This window comes from Artibeus jamaicensis, unplaced genomic scaffold, assembly GCF_021234435.1.
Source record: "Artibeus jamaicensis isolate MK-2021 breed Jamaican fruit bat unplaced genomic scaffold, CSHL_Jam_final contig_1284, whole genome shotgun sequence".
Lineage (NCBI taxonomy): Eukaryota > Metazoa > Chordata > Mammalia > Chiroptera > Phyllostomidae > Artibeus > Artibeus jamaicensis.
In genome coordinates, this window is record NW_026521249.1 from 371,355 (window position 1) to 387,266 (window position 15,912).

Sequence of the window (15,912 nt, forward strand, 5' to 3'; positions counted from 1 at the left end):
CTTTGTTACCACTTCCATTTGTCTTGAAGATATCATTGGGTCTTCTTTATGTGGACATTCTTGGCTATACAGTATATAGCTATACTGTATACATCTATGTTTTTTTTTAAAAGAAAAAGATATAAGTAGATTAATGGACTGCATAAAATGCTTTCTGGATACAGAAACAACAGTGAAAACATTTTTTTTTTAATTAACAGGCATTAACAGGTATAAATAAACTGTCTAAAGCATTTAACAGTCTTTAACACAGTCAACTCCTCCAGCCCTGAAACAGTGTTAAATTCTTTTTTGCTAGTGGCAAAAGAAGCTGTCAAACACAACATCGAAAAACTGGTACCATTTCCTGGCCAGTAAGTACAGAACTGAGGTGCTAAATATTTTGTGGTTTTTTGTTGCTGTTCTCATGCTGTATTATTGTTTCTCTCCCCACTTCCTGCCTGCTCAGGGCTGATCGTTGTGACACTGGCCATCTGCTGGCTACCTAACCAGGTCCGGAGAATCATGGCTGCCTCCAGACCCAAGCACGACTGGCCCAAGTCCTACTTCCAGGCCTACATGATCCTCCTCCCTTTCTCGGACACCTTCTTCTACCTGAGCTCAGTCATCAACCCGCTGCTATACAACGTGTCCTCGCAGCAGTTCCGCAGGGTGTTCTGGCAGGTGCTGCGCTGCCACCTGACCCTGCAGCACGCCAATCAGGAGAAGCGCCTGCGCAGCCTAGCTTCTTCCACCACGGACAGCGCCCGCTCTGCACGCCGTCCGTTGATCTTCATTGCTTCCAGGAGCAATTCCTCTGTGAGGAGAACTAAGGAGGTTTTTTTAAGCACTTTTCAGAGAGAGGCCGAAGCCAAGTCCGAGTCTAAGACTCAACAATTGAGTCCAGAGTCGCCAGAGCCCAACTGGGAGACGAAACCAGCTGGTTCTGCAGCAGAGAATGGTTTTCAGGAGCATGAAGTGTGAATGTCAAGTAAGAAAGTCTCAAGTGCTAACCAGCCCTCCCCTAATGGAAACATTACCCTCTCAGAGCAGGGACAAAATAATCTGTTCCCCAACTAGGGACAGGAGTGGAAGCTAGTGGTCTTGGGTAAGACAGATGTCCACTCAAGTGTCTTCTAAGGGCTGATTCTGCTACCTTGACTGGTTACAGATGGGGGAACCTTGAATTCAACCCCTCCCTTCTTTTAAGTACACACTGAAAATTCAGTCAGACTGAATTTATTCAGAGCTTACAAAAATGTTTTACATGGAACTCTTTCATTATTTGCAAAGGAACTAAAAGAAAGAGAATGCAGACTCCCTACCCAGACTCAAAGGACACCCAGAAGATCTCATGGAAGCAGGGGAGTGAGGATTGGAAGAATAATGCAGGAGGGGCTGGCATCTCATTCAGCAGTACGCCAAGAAGAGGGCTAATTTGAAGAACAGGAAGGTGGTGGGTAGCCATGGCTGGAGCACTGAAGCAGAGCTGCTCCTTTTCTTGGGCCGGGGCCCATTGCACAGAGGGGTGTTACAGCAGCTGATGCACACCGAGTTCAGTTTTCCTGGGGAGCAGAAGGACTGGTACCCAGCAGAGGCGATGAGACAGGCGGCTGATGATGCACAGGACTTGCGATACATGATCCCTGCAACACAGATGAAAAGAGCTGGGTTAACCTGCACTGGCCAACGAGTAGCACCCCTCTGAACTCAGGTCCCAGTGTGTCCTTTCTCCCCCCTCTCAGAGCCTAGGGACTTGTGAGGGCCAAGGAGGCACTTTTGGTTGTTTTGCTGAGCCCTCCAAAGTGCATAAGCTATACAGTAAAGAAGGCAGTCATCATTTCACCACTTTTGACAGAATTGTTCCAAAGCTATTTGAGATGCAACGCCAGCAAATAAAGAGCTGTCAAAACCAAAGTCTACTCTGAAAAGTCAGAATTCACACTGTGTACTAGATACAGAGCTTTTCACCTTTTCTTCCAGAGTACCATAAGATGTGTGTTGAGATCATCTCTGTTATTACTTCATAAGTGACCACAAATAGATGGCTTTCAACTATACACTTATTAAATCATGGGACTTTCTGAATACGTCAGATTTTCTACTGAAGGGGCTCTGATTTTCCCCAGGTTTCAGGGAATCTACTGGCTTAATCGAGAGGGTGGCCTGGCTCACAATGTATACACAATAGACTTACTCTCAGGAAAGAAGCATTGCCCTTAGAACACATGGTCATTTTCCCACTCAGTATCACACACCTATCACTTAACACACTCCGTGGGAACACAACAGAGTTTCCCAAGAAGACTGGGGGTCTAATCTTAAGGAGTACATGTGTCATGTCCAAATTGTAGCACAACCATGAAATTGGGGTGTCTTGGACAATCATAGGACTTCTTGAAGCTGGAAGTTTTCTCAATCCAAAAAATAATAACTGAGCTTAAGTGTTTTCCTGTAGGCCAGGTATTCCTAGATCACTTACTACCTACAAGGGAGGCCCCATAATCATCGCTATCTTACAGAAGGGTACCAAAGGCAAGGAAGGTTTAGTTAACTTGCCCAAAGTCACCCCACTAAAAAGTAGGGCAGGTGGGATTTGAGCCTAGTATTCTTGGCCCCATGCCATCACGTCTAAATTACTGTATAGCAAAGCAGATCACCAATAAACAACAAAAAAATGGTTTGGTGTGGTGTGATTTTCTTTTTTGGGGTGGAGACTTTAGTCTGCATATAGCTTATGGTGTATATGTGTACATTGGTGTACACATATACACCATGGTGTATATGTGTAAAAAACATACATATGGTGTATATGTTTTTTTATATCAATGATCTCTTTATTGAGCTATAATTAACAGAATTATTTTTAGTCAAATAATATGTAATACTAGATGGAATTATTTTGGTCAAATGATATGTAATACTAAAGTTATACATGGAAGTGAATGGCTTTAGCCTCTTTGCTGCCCTGCGAAACTGAGGGCTACATTCCAGTAGCAGCCAGGGCACCATTCTCTCTCACACTCCCTATGTGTGTCTGCAGCATTGCTTTGGTTTGTAGCTCCCCTTTCCCTCCTCAGAAGAACTTCTTTGTGTGCTAGAGAAAGTAAAGACTTAAACTGCCTAAAACTTCCACGAATGAGGTAAAGAAATACCTTTGATTTACATTAAAACATGTAACTTTTTCATTTTTTTCTATATATATTTGTAAGGATTGACTTCCTAACACCATTAGAAAATATTGGAATTAGCTGCTCTTATAAGATAATGTCCATGGCTAGAGTATGTGTGTGGGGTAAGAGAAGAGACACTGTTTAATTTCTAAGGAACATGCTACATACTATAAATGGGTATTGCCCATTCATACATTTCCCATGGTCACTACATTTTCTATGTATTGCCCATTTTAAGATATTAAAATTTGCTATCTTTTTATTCTTAAATATTAAAAGCACTATCATTTTCCAGTTCAACTTCAGTGAACTTTTTCCCTTAAGTGTATTTTAAAAATTCAAAAATATTTACTGAACATATTTTTCACTGTAAAAAATGTTTAGACATTCAGGTAAGGTGAAAATGCCCCTTGACCACCCCTTCCAACCCCAGGTTCTGATCAGTTTTGGATGACTTCCTCCAAGCCTGCTTCTATACATTTATATATGTGACCATGGACAAATAAAGTGTGTGTGTGCACGCCTGCAAACATGCCCTTACACATGCACACCCTTCTTAACAGTATCACATCCTATATGCTGTTAAGTAATTTGCATTTTCACTTAGTAACATTACTGAGGATTTACTTTGGAGCCTAACTTTGCAAGGCTAAGCATCACTGATGAAGTCGGTTAGTTATATAATGCATAAGGAAGGGGAGCCCTGAATTTTGCAACTGCCACCCCAGGGACAACACCAGATTGCCTGGTTCTGGTAGCCAGTCAGGCTGGTAGCCACAATACTTGTGGTCTCACAGGACTGTATATATTTTCATTCTTTAAGAGATCCTTAAGGATCTGGCTCCCAATCAGCCTGAATCTAGAGGCTGACTAAGCCCCTCCCCTCTGAGATACTGGTTGTGACACACCTTAAACTACTGGGAGCTATTAAAAATGAGACAGGTGGCAGCCCTGGCTGGTATAGCTCAGTGGATTGAGCGCGGGCCTGCAAACCAGATGATCGCGGTTCGATTCCCAGTCAGGGCACATTCCTGGGTTGCAGGCCAGTTCCCAGCAGGGGCCAGTTCCCAGCAAGGGGTGCACCAGAAGCAACCATACATTGATATTTCTCTCCCTCTCTCCTTCCCTTCCCCTCCAAAGATAAATAAATAAAATCTTTAAAAAAAATGAGACAGGAGACAGGTGGCTTGGTCAGTCACAAAGGTTTGAGAGACAACCAAGGGTTAGGACACATTTGAATTATAAGGTACATCTCCTACATAAGGCCAACCCTTCAAAACTGGGAGAAATGGCTATTTCATCTAAATCCTAGAAACCGACACAGAGAATTAAGCAAAATGAAGAAATGAAAAAAATATGTTCCAAACAAAAGAAAAAAAAAACTTAAGGAAACCAAAATCTTAATGAAACAAAGGTAAATCATTTACCTAATAAAGAGTTCAAAGTAATGGTCATAAGAAGGTTCACTGAACTAGAAGAATTCTCCCTAGTGAGTACTTCAACAAAGAGATTATAAGAAAATACAAAAGAGAGGCCACATAAGTGGTGAATACAATAACTAGACTGAAAAATACACTAGAGGGGTTCAGCAGTAGACTGGGAAAAAGAGTAGGGTCAGTCAGTTCAAAGAGAGGGCAGTAGAACTCACCCAATTAGAGCAACCCCCCAAAAAAAAGAATAAAGAAATATGAAAATAGTTTAAAGGACAACATAAAGTGGACTAATATACATATTATATGAGTTCCAGAATAGAAGAAAGAGAGGAAGAGGCAGGAAATTTACTTGAACAAGTACTGACAAAAAACTCCCCTAACCTGGGGAAAGAAACAGACATCCAGATCCAGGAAGCCCAGAAAGTTCCAAATAAGAAGAATCCAAAGAGACATATCCCAAGGAACATTACAACTAAAATGTGAGAAGTTAAAAACATGGAGAGGAGCTAAAAAGGAGAAAAATTGTTATGTGCAGGGGAACCCCCATGAGACTGTCAAATTTTTTAGCAGAAACTTTCCAGGCGAGAAGAGAGTGGCATTATATCTTCGCAGTGCTAAAAGAAAACAATCAAACAAACAATACCCTACCTGACAAAGTTATTATTTAGAATTGAAAGACTGATAAACATGTTAAAAAATAATTTTCCAGACAAGTAAAAGCTAAAGGAGTTCATCACCACTAAATCAGAATTATTGATACAAGAAATGTTAATGGGACTTATTTATGCTGAAAAGAAAGGATGCTAATTATAACAAGAAAACATGTGGAAGTATAAACCTCATTGCTAAAGCTACATATATAGTAAAGTTAGTGGATTAATCACTTAAAAAGCAAAGGTAATATAAAGCTTAAAAAGACAATTATAGTTAAAAATAACTATGAAAATTAGTTAAGGAATACACAAGATAAAAAGATATAAAATGTGACAACAAAAACATAAAATGTAGGGGGAGAATAAACACGTAGAGTTTTAGGATGCATTCAAACTTAAGTTGTGATCAACTTAAAATATACTGTTGTGAATATAAGTTGATATATGTAAGCCTTATGTTAACCATGAAATAAAAAACCTATGGTAGGTACACAAAAGATAGTGAAAAAGGAATCCAATCATGCCATCAAAGGAAGTCATCAAACCACAAAGGAAGAGAACAAGAAAATAAGGGGCTAGAGGAACTACAAAACAGACAGAAAACAACAAAACAGCAATTTTGTATATACCTATCAATAATCACTTTAAATGTAAATGGATTAAATTCTCTAATTAAGAGACAGTGGTTAAATGGACTTAAAAAAAAACAAGACACATCTATATGCTGCCTACAAGAATTTCATTTCAGATATAAGAACATGCACAGATTATGAAGGGGTGGGAAAAGATATTCCATGCAAACAGAAGCCAAAAGAAAGCTGGGATAGCTATATTTATGTCACACAAAATGGACTTTATAACAAATCCTGTAATAAGAGACAGACTGTGAATCATTGGATAATGGTAAAGGGTCAGTCCAACAAGAGAATAAAACATTTGCAAATATTTATTCACCCAGTGTAGGAGCAGCTAAATATTGGGTTGGGCAAAAAGTTCATATGGCTTTTTCTGTAAAATGGAAGATACGTTTTTCATTTTCACCAGTAACTTTATTTTGATATTTTAATACCTCCCATCTGGTATAACATTAACTGTTTTCAATTAATGTCTCTATTTGATCACTATATACTTCAACCAGTCTACCTGACCATGGAACATCACCCAGCAGGAAATCTCCAGCATGAAACTTCGCAAACTACTTTTGACATGTTTGATCAGTTACAGCACCTTCTCCATACACTGAAGAAATCTTTTTTTTTTTGCATTTTAGTGAGTTCTTACCATTCTTGAAATAATAAAGAATATGCCAAAAATGTTGCTTATTTTCTTCCATCTTTAATATTAAAATAGCTACACCAAAATTCAATTTTAATTATTTTTTAAATGCATGATGATATGACAACTGTCACAATACAATCTAACATAATTGTTTCAAATGAAGTTAAAGACAACTAAGCACTACTAGACTGACCTCATGCAAAAAATCAAATGAACTTTTTGGCTAACACAATATATAGGGTCCAGCAGAAATAATGTCTGCCTGAGTGTGGTTGGTAGGGTAATAATATGGGTGTAATGATTTATAGTTTTAATTTGAACATTTCATCTAAAAAGTCATATGGTATGCTTGAGTGTGATATTGTTATCCTGCAGAATTATATGCTTATTATTTTGTAATACAAATTTTATAATAAAAAAGGATATTATTTGTGCTGGACCCTGTATAAAACAAATATTAACAAAGCAAATGGGAGAAATAGATCACAATACAATAATAGTAGGGGACTTTACACCACTTATATCAATGGATAAATCATTCAGACAGAAAGTCCATAAGGAAACACTGGCCTTAAAAGACACATTAGATGAGATAGAATATATATAAATGTTCCTTCTAAAAGCAACAGAATACACCCTTTTCTTAACTCCATGTGCAACATTCTCCAGGATAGATCATATGTTAGGACATGAAATAAATCTTAAACAGTGTAAGAAGATAGAAATCATACCCAGCATGCTCTCCGACCAAATGGTATGAAACTACAGATTAGTTACAAGAAGAAAACTGGAATATTCAAAAATAGATGAAAATTAAACATGTTACTGAACAACTAATAAATAAAAAAAGAAAAGAAAAGAACCCTGCCCAGTGTGTATCAGTTAGTTGGATCACTGTCCCATAAACTGAAGGGTCACAAGGTTAGGTTCCCAGTCAGGGCACATGCCTAAATTGTGGTTTGATCCCCAGTCAGGAATATACAAGAGGCAGCTGATCAAAATTTCTCTTTCACATTAATGTTTCTCTCCATCTCTCTCCCTGTCTTCCTCTCTTTCCAAAATCAATGATCATGTCCTTGGGTGAGGATTTCTTTAAAAAAAGGAAGAAAAATAGGAAAAAATACCTTGAGGCAAATGAAAGAGAGACAATATACTATAACTTATGAGGTGTAGCAAAAATAGTTTTAAGGAAGTTCATAGTGATAAATGTCTATCTCAAGAAGCACGAAAAATCTCAGATAAACAACATTACACCACAGAAAACAACAAAAAGAAGAAAAAATAAAGTCCAAAGTTAGTAGAAGAAAGGAAACCAATATCAAAGCAGAAAATAATGAAATACTATAGAAAAGATTCATGAAATCAAGAGCTGGTTCTTTAAAAATAAACACAAAATAGACAAACCTTTAGCTGGATTCATGAAGAAAAAAGGAGACTCAAAATCAGAAATAACAGAAGAGATGTGTAACAGATATACAAATGATAATAAGACTACTATGAACAATTATACATTAACAATTGTACAAGCTATAAGAAATGAAAAAATTCCTAGAAACATAACCATCTACGCTGGAGTTATGAAGAAATAAAAAAAAAATCTGAACAGGCTAATTACTAGTAAGATCGAATCAGTAATAAAAAACTTCCCAAAAAATGAAAGTCCAGGATCAGATGGCTTCACAGTTTAATTCTACCTAATATTCAAAGAAAAATTAATATAAATCCTTCCCAAACTATTCCCAAAAATGGAATAGGCAGGAACACTTCCAAACTCATTTTACATAGCCAGCATCACTGTGACATCAAAACCAGACAAGAGCAACACAAGAAGAGAAAATTACAGGCCAATATCCCTGAAGAACATAGCTGCAAAAATCCTCAACAAAATATTAGCATAGCAAATTCAACAATATATTAAAAGGATTAATACATCATGATCAAATGAGATTTATTACAGGGATGCAAGGATGGTCCACCATCTGCAAATCCATCAAGGTGATACACCACATTAACTAAATTAGGGATAAAAATCATATCAGCAATAGATGCAGAAAAAACATCACAAAATTTAATATTCATTTATGATAAAAACTCACAATAAAGTAGGTAGAAGGGGGATGTACCCAACACAATAAATATCATGTATGACAAGCTCATAGCTGAAAGCTTTTCTTTTAAGATCAGAAACAAGACAAGAATGTCCACATTCACCACTTTTATTCAACATAGTATGGAGGTCCTAGCTAAAGCAATTATCTAAGAAAAGAAATAAAAGGCATCTCAATAGGAAGGAAGAAGTAAAGATATCACTATTTTTAGTATATATTATATATATCAAAATCTAAAGACTCCACAAATGAATAACTAAATGAATTCAGTCAGGATAGAAAATCTACATACAAAATTATGTTTCTATATACTAAAAATGCTCTATCAGAAAGAGAAATTAAGAAAACAATTTCATTTACAATTGCAACAAAAATAATAAAATACCTAGGAATAAATTGAACCAAGAAGGTTGAAAGATTTGTACACTGACAACTATAAGACACCGATGAAAGAAATTGAAGTTGCAAATAAATGGAAAGATATTCCATGCTTATGGATTGGAAGAATTAATATTGTTAAAGTGCACATAGTACTCAAGGCAATCTACAGATTCAATGCAATCCCTGTCAAAATTTCAATAATATATTTCACAGAAATAGAACAAACAATTCTAAAATTTGTATGGGACCATAGAAGACCCTAAATAGTTCAAACAATCTTCATAAAGAAGAACACATCTGGAAGCATCACACTCCCTGATTTCAATCTATGTTACAAAGCTAGAGACATCAAAACAGTATGGTGTTAGCATAAAAGCGGACAGATCAATGGGCAAAAAATGAAGAGTCCAGAAAAAAACCTAAGCTTATATATTTAATTAGTTTATGACAAAGTAGCCAATGATATACAATGGGGAAAGGGCCATCTCTTCACGCACACAAAAAAAGGTGTTGGGAAAACTGAACAATCACATGCAAAAAGAAAAGAAAGGAAACTGGACCAACATCTTATACCCTACACAAAAATTTACTCAAAATGGATTAAAGCCTTGAATGTAAAACCAGAAGCCACAAAATAAAGTAAACATAGGCTGTAAGCTCCTTGGCCTTGCTCTTGGCAAAGATTTTTTTTTCTTTTTGTATATCTGACACCCAAAGCAAAGATGATAAAAGAGAAAAATAAATACATGGAACTACAGCAAATTAAAAACTTTTCAACAGCTAAGGAAACAATCAACAAAATAAAAAAGAAATTTACTGAATTTGATAAAATATTTGCAAATTAATTCTTGCCATTGTGACAACATGGATGGATCTTGAAGGCATTATGCTAAGAGAAATAACTCAGAGAAAGACAAATACCATGCAAGACAACACCAAGAACAGCTCAGGCTAATAGATACAGAGGACAAATGGGTTGACAGAGGCAGAGCATGGAGGACAAGGTGAGTGAAATGGGTAAAGGGGTCAAAGGCTACAAACTTTTGGTTATAAAATAATTAAATCATGGGGATATAATGTACAGCATGATGACTAATATCGTACCGCACATTTGAAAGCTGCTAAGCTACTTAAAAGTACTCATCGCAAGAGAAAATTGAAACTATGTATGGAGATGGGTGTTAACTAGACTTATTGTGATCATTTCACAGTACATACAAATATCAAGTTAAAAAAAAGAAAACAATATATGGGTGAACAGTTCCTTCCTTTCTCCCTCCCTACTTTCTTTTTAAAACCATTTATTTAACCAAGGAGGCCATGCTCCTTGCCATATCCCACATATAATTTTAAGAGCTCTACAAATATGAACTCATCTAATCATTGTAATAACTCTAGCAATAATGGCCATTTGTGGATAGTGACACTGAGGCAGAGACATTAAGTGATTTGCTTAGGGGCCATGCAGGTAATTATTTGGTAGAACCAGGATTTAAAATCAGGATTCTGGTTATAGAATCTGCTCTTAAAAACTCTGCTGATTGCCTACTGTGGTATATTACACTTCCATTGGAGGGAAAGTGGCAAAAATTACATACACATACATACATTTTGTATACCTACTCATAAAATTTTTCTGGAAGAGTACCCAGGAAAGAGACAACATTGGTTGTCTCTAGGCAGGCATACTGGATAACCACAACTCAGGGTAGGAAAGAAGACTGTAGATACTTGTTTTTACCATTTGAAATCAGAAAAATGCAAATGAAGAACTTTTTTTTAACCTCCTAAAATAAACAATACCCTCCAAACACATTTTATCAAATGCTTTATCTTTCCCAGGGTACCTGTCCCTTCCTAAATGTGTCCACGAGGGAGCTCCTGGGCATGACTACACTCTCCAGAAGAGAGATAAAGAGTTGCCCCAAAGCCAAAATCTCAGGGTCACAGGGCAGGGGCGGTGATGTCTGTTTTTGTTTCCATTTGTCTTTTAACCCAGTCCTAATGAGCTGAGATCTGGGCCCAGGAGAGGACCTGCAAGTAAACCAGAAAGGAACTTTTCAGTGGTGGAATATAAATTGGCCTAACAGCAGTTCAGAAGGATGGCTAATAATTGAGAACATACAAATCCAACTGTTCTGCTTGGAACTTACCCTTCAAAACAAAATTTCATGTATGCACGTCTTTAATAGGCACACGGTCACTTGTACCATAAGGTGTTAAGCAGTAGTTAAAAGTGCAGAGCTCTGTATTGATCTGGCTGAATTTACTGATTACAGAATTATTCCTATATTGATATGGTTCTCAGTAAGTAGAAGACTGAATTTTTGAATGATCTATAAATATGCCATTCATGTAAGAAAAAAACATAAAGCAAGAAGTACAACATGTGCTGCTGCAGTCTCTCTATAGTGTGCTGTACATGTACACATCTCTAAGTAAACACAGAGAGAGGTCCAGAAGGCTTTCGCTTGAGCAGTGGTAATCTCCTTAGTGCTGGGCTACAGTCAAAAGCACTTTTGATTTATTTGTGATACCTGAATGTTTCACAGTGGGAATGCATTGATGGACTGCATCTGTGATGACAAACTAATAGAAACAAAAAAGTATAAACTAAGTGAGCTGATTCACTGAGCTCTGAGCCTTGGAGCACAAAGCAACACATGGCACCAGGGTGGCACACAGCCCAGCTTCACAGCATCAGAGCTTTCCTGGAACCTCAGATGGGTTTGGACAAGGACACCATGGCTCTGCATGACTTCAGCAGCATCGTGGGAGGGAGGTGGTGTCTGGGTTGTGACAGGCCATGGATTTGGTTTTCCTGGAGCTTAATGGCTATCCTTGGTCTGTCAGCAGCCACTCACTGCAGGAGAAGGCAGTGCCCAAGAGCTGGAGTGACAGACTTCCCTGAGTAGTTGAGGAATGCCCCTTCCTTGCATGAGTTTTAATCACATCTAAGATGGTACTGATTTTACTATTGTATTTTTATTAATAGAATGCAGCTCCAGCAATTTGAACAGTGCCTAGCACATAGGGTTCAATAAATCTTTACTGAATGAATAAATGAATGTATTGATCAATGAATAAAGAGAGAAGGAATAGAAGACAGAAGGAGGGACCATTTGAATGGGACCCTAAAGTCCCACGATAGTGGGTGCTTTTCTGACTGATTGCAACAGAAATTTTATTCCCAGGCGGGTGGGACCTCAATAATCGCAGTTACATATATAAATAAAACAAACCTCCACTCTTCAGTTAATACAGGTAGGGCTCTGAGAGGCTGTGACTTGGTAACAGAGCCAGGAGGCTAGGCAGATTGAGGAAGGGCTGTCCATCAGCATATCTGGGCTAATCCCTGTTGTGGCAGCTCACAGCCACTCCACACCACAGGGACAGAGACATGTGTCCTGCCAGTGCCATGCCATTTCTCACAGCTCTAATCTTCAGACCAGAAGTATGCCTGTGAAACATACCATCTCATATCACTATATTAATCAAGACACCCACCGTTTAAAACTTTAATCCTCTTTAAGTCTTTAGAGAGGTGATGGCTTCCTGAGGGCTCTTGGATTGGGATGGCTATACTCACTTGAAATATACCACAGATTTTTCTGCCCTACCTTATGTAGCAAGTGAATGATGGGCATGCTGAGGAATAAGGGAAAATTATTTTTAAAAAAGGAAAAACAAGATTACTTCCAGGGGCACTCATTCCACTGCAGAAATTGTGCCTGTTGCCTGGAACCTGTGATATTTGACTTTGAAGGGAATATACTTCCAAAAATTATACTGAAAATGTGAAGCATGGAAATTTAAAAGAAAGGAATTAGATCCTTTGTACCCTATACACTAGAATGAAGTATTTGGACTGAAATGCATCCAGATATATCATACAAACACATTTCTGTTCCATTGTGTGTCCTTGTTTTACAAACACTAGAAATGATACTTTCAAGTCAAGTGAACTCTGTAAAAGGCACTTGGAAAAGCACCAGGCACAAAATAGGTTCTATATACGAGTATGCTACTGTTGGTATCACCATTATTGTCAGCAGCATCATCGTCATCTGACCATGAGGTGCTTTCACACCCTTAATTCACATTAGTAGTAACTACTTGTTGAGTTTATGCATGTCATGATAGATACGTCACTCAGAGGGGACAGTGACTTTAATCCTGATTGACTTGTTCTGATATTTAAAATGACTGGTTCCTTTTTTTCCCTACAGCAGTTCACACTGTATCCTAATTCCTCCTGGATTATATGTAGGACACAGTTTAGCAGATATGTTACTATTGCATTCAGATGAAGGAGGACTACAGGCAGGTCAGGAGATGAGGCAGAAGGAGGGAGAGAGGTGTTCAAAGTGGATATGGATGCTAGATAGTCCCTGTCTTCTTCTTTGCAGCAAGCACTGCATCAGATGTCAGTCTTGCTTGTAGGCTTGAATTATTGATCACACGAAGGGAAGAAGAAAGATGGTGTTTTCTTTATTTGAGTATAGCTCTTTTTGCTTGCCCCTAACAATGCTGAGTCACGACAGATTGCTGAGTCACTCAGGCAGAATAAAATGTGCCTGAGACAACTCTGCTTGAGGTCAGTCAACCAGCATTGGTCACAGCTTTGGAATTCCACATTACTGAGACATACAACATGGTTCCAAGAATAGTGTTATAACCCTAAAGCCTCAAGGCTTATCTGGCTGACAGCAGATAGGAAAACTTGTTTTAAGTACATATTTTATTGATTATGCTATTGCAGTTGTCCCAATTTTTCTCCTTTGCCCCTTTCCTCTTAGTATTCCCATTCCCTCCAGCAATACCCCCACTTAGTTTATGTCCATGGGTTGTACATACAAGTTCTTTGGCTATTTCATTTCCTATACTGTTCTTGATATCACCCTGTCTATTTTTTGTACCTACCAATTTGTACTTCTTAATCCCTACACCTTTTCCCATATTCCCCCTTACCCCTCCCAACTGATACCCTCCAAATGATCTCCATATCTATGATCCTCTTTCTGTTCTGCTTATTTGCTTTAGTTTGTTTTTTAAGAGTCAATTGTTGACAGTTGTGAATATATTTTCATTTTAATTGTTTATAGTTTTGATCTTCTTCTTTCCCTTAATAATTCCCCTTAACATTTCATATAATAATGGTTTGGTGATGATGGACTCCTTTAGTTTTACCTTGTCTGGAAGCACTTTATCTGCCCTTCAATTCTGAATGATAGCTTTTCTGGATAGAGTAATCTAGGTTGTAGGTTATTGCTTTTCATTACTTTGAATACTTCTTGCCAGTCCCTTCTAGCATGCAAAGTTTGTTTTGAGAAATCAGCTGACAGTCTTAGGGGAACTCATTTGTAGGTAACTCTCTGCTTTTCTCTTGCTGCTTTTAAGATTCTCTCTTTATCTTTAACCTTTGGCATTTTAATTATTATGTGTCTTGTTGTGGTCCTCCTAGGGTGCATCTTGATTGGGATTCTCTATAATTCCTGGACTTGTATGTCTATTTTATTCACCAAATTAGGAATGTTTTCTTCCATTACTTTTTTCAAATAAGTTTTCAATTTCTTACTCTTCCTCCTCTCCTTCTGGCACCCATATCATTTGGATGTTGGTACATTTGAAGATGACCCAGAGGCTCCTTAGCCTATCCTTGTTTTTCTTTTTAATTCTTTCTTCTTCTTGCTGTTCCTTATGTTGCAAATTATTGATTTGATTCTAAACTTCATCCCCTCCACTGTTGGCTCCCTGTAGATTTTTCTTTGGTTCAGTTAATGTAAACATCATTTCTGCCTGTATCTTTTTTTATGCTGTTACTCACTGAGTTCCTTGAGAATCATTAAAACCTGTGTTTTGAATTCTGCATCTGATAGGTTGCTTATCTCCATTTCATTTAGTTCTTTTTCAATTCTGCTGTTATTTCATTTGGCCCATATTTCTTTGTCTACTCATTTTGGCTGCCTCCCTGTGTTTGTTTCTGTGGATTAGGTAGAATAACTTTGAGTCCCTGCCTTAGTAATGTAGCCTATTATAGAAAAGCACATTTGTAAAGTTGTATAGGTTGGAACCTTAGGTAATCACCAAGGCAGGGCAACTTGTGTCACCATTCTGGGGCTCTTTGTAGGGAAAGGATCAGAAAGGGGACAATGCTACTGCCTGGCCTCTGGAGTTTTGCCCAGGAGGAAGCTGTCTCCCAGCACTTTCCCTGTTTCTAGTCACTTTAATTTTCCCCCATATGCCACTAGTGCCCTTCTAGCTGTTGCCCTGGTGCTGAATCCCAGAGAGGGAGGAACTATGTAAGTCCTAAATCCATTGCAGGCCCTTTATGAGGAGTCTACTGAAAATCCTGTAGTTTCTTCTGCCACACCAACCTGCAGTGGTTTTTACAGCCAAAATATATGGGGACTCATCTTCCTGGTTCTGGAACTCTGGGCTGTGTGGTCTGGTCTGTGGCTGGGATCCCTTGCTCCTGAGGTATCCCTCCCAATTTTCATCTACCACACATGGAGTGGGACTGCCTGTTGACTTCTCCATGCCTCTCCATGTGTCTCTACCTTTCTTACCTGGCTGGATGAACATGGCTTCTTTAAATCCTTGGTTGTCAGATTTCCATAGGAAATTTGGAGGAAGATTTCCTATGGAGCAAAAGGGAAGGGGAATCTTCATGTGGGGAAGAAGGATTTTTCAAAGTCGAGGACAGTGTGGTGTTTTCCTCAGGAGGTGCGGCACACACAAAGTAGAGAGGATGGTGATATCTAGAGGATAGAACTACTAGTCAAGCTGACATTCCTGTTGTGTTCTAGAGGTGACAAATTTGACAAAGTTAAAAGACATAGTTCAATGATGAGGAGGATTATAGTAACTAAAGGTCTGGTAAGAGGTAGAAAGCAAGTGTTAGAGG

General features: G+C 38.1%; 2 protein-coding genes across 3 annotated transcripts in view; one reads left to right on the forward strand and one right to left on the reverse strand.

Annotated features, from left to right (window-relative positions):
• GPR39 (G protein-coupled receptor 39) overlaps positions 1-963 on the forward strand; it is a 215,264-nt gene extending 214,301 nt beyond the window's left edge. Inside the window, exon 2 of the mRNA XM_053666791.1 lies at positions 449-963. Within this exon, the coding sequence (XP_053522766.1) occupies positions 449-963 (515 nt within the window). The remainder of the gene's footprint in view (positions 1-448) is intronic.
• Positions 964-1,389: 426 nt separating this feature from the next.
• The window catches only part of LYPD1 (LY6/PLAUR domain containing 1), a 39,509-nt gene continuing 24,986 nt past the window's right edge, over positions 1,390-15,912 (reverse strand). For both annotated transcript variants that reach the window (XM_037158885.2, XM_037158884.2), the window contains one exon: positions 1,390-1,625. In XM_037158885.2, coding sequence (XP_037014780.2) covers positions 1,390-1,625 — 236 coding nt within the window. The remainder of the gene's footprint in view (positions 1,626-15,912) is intronic.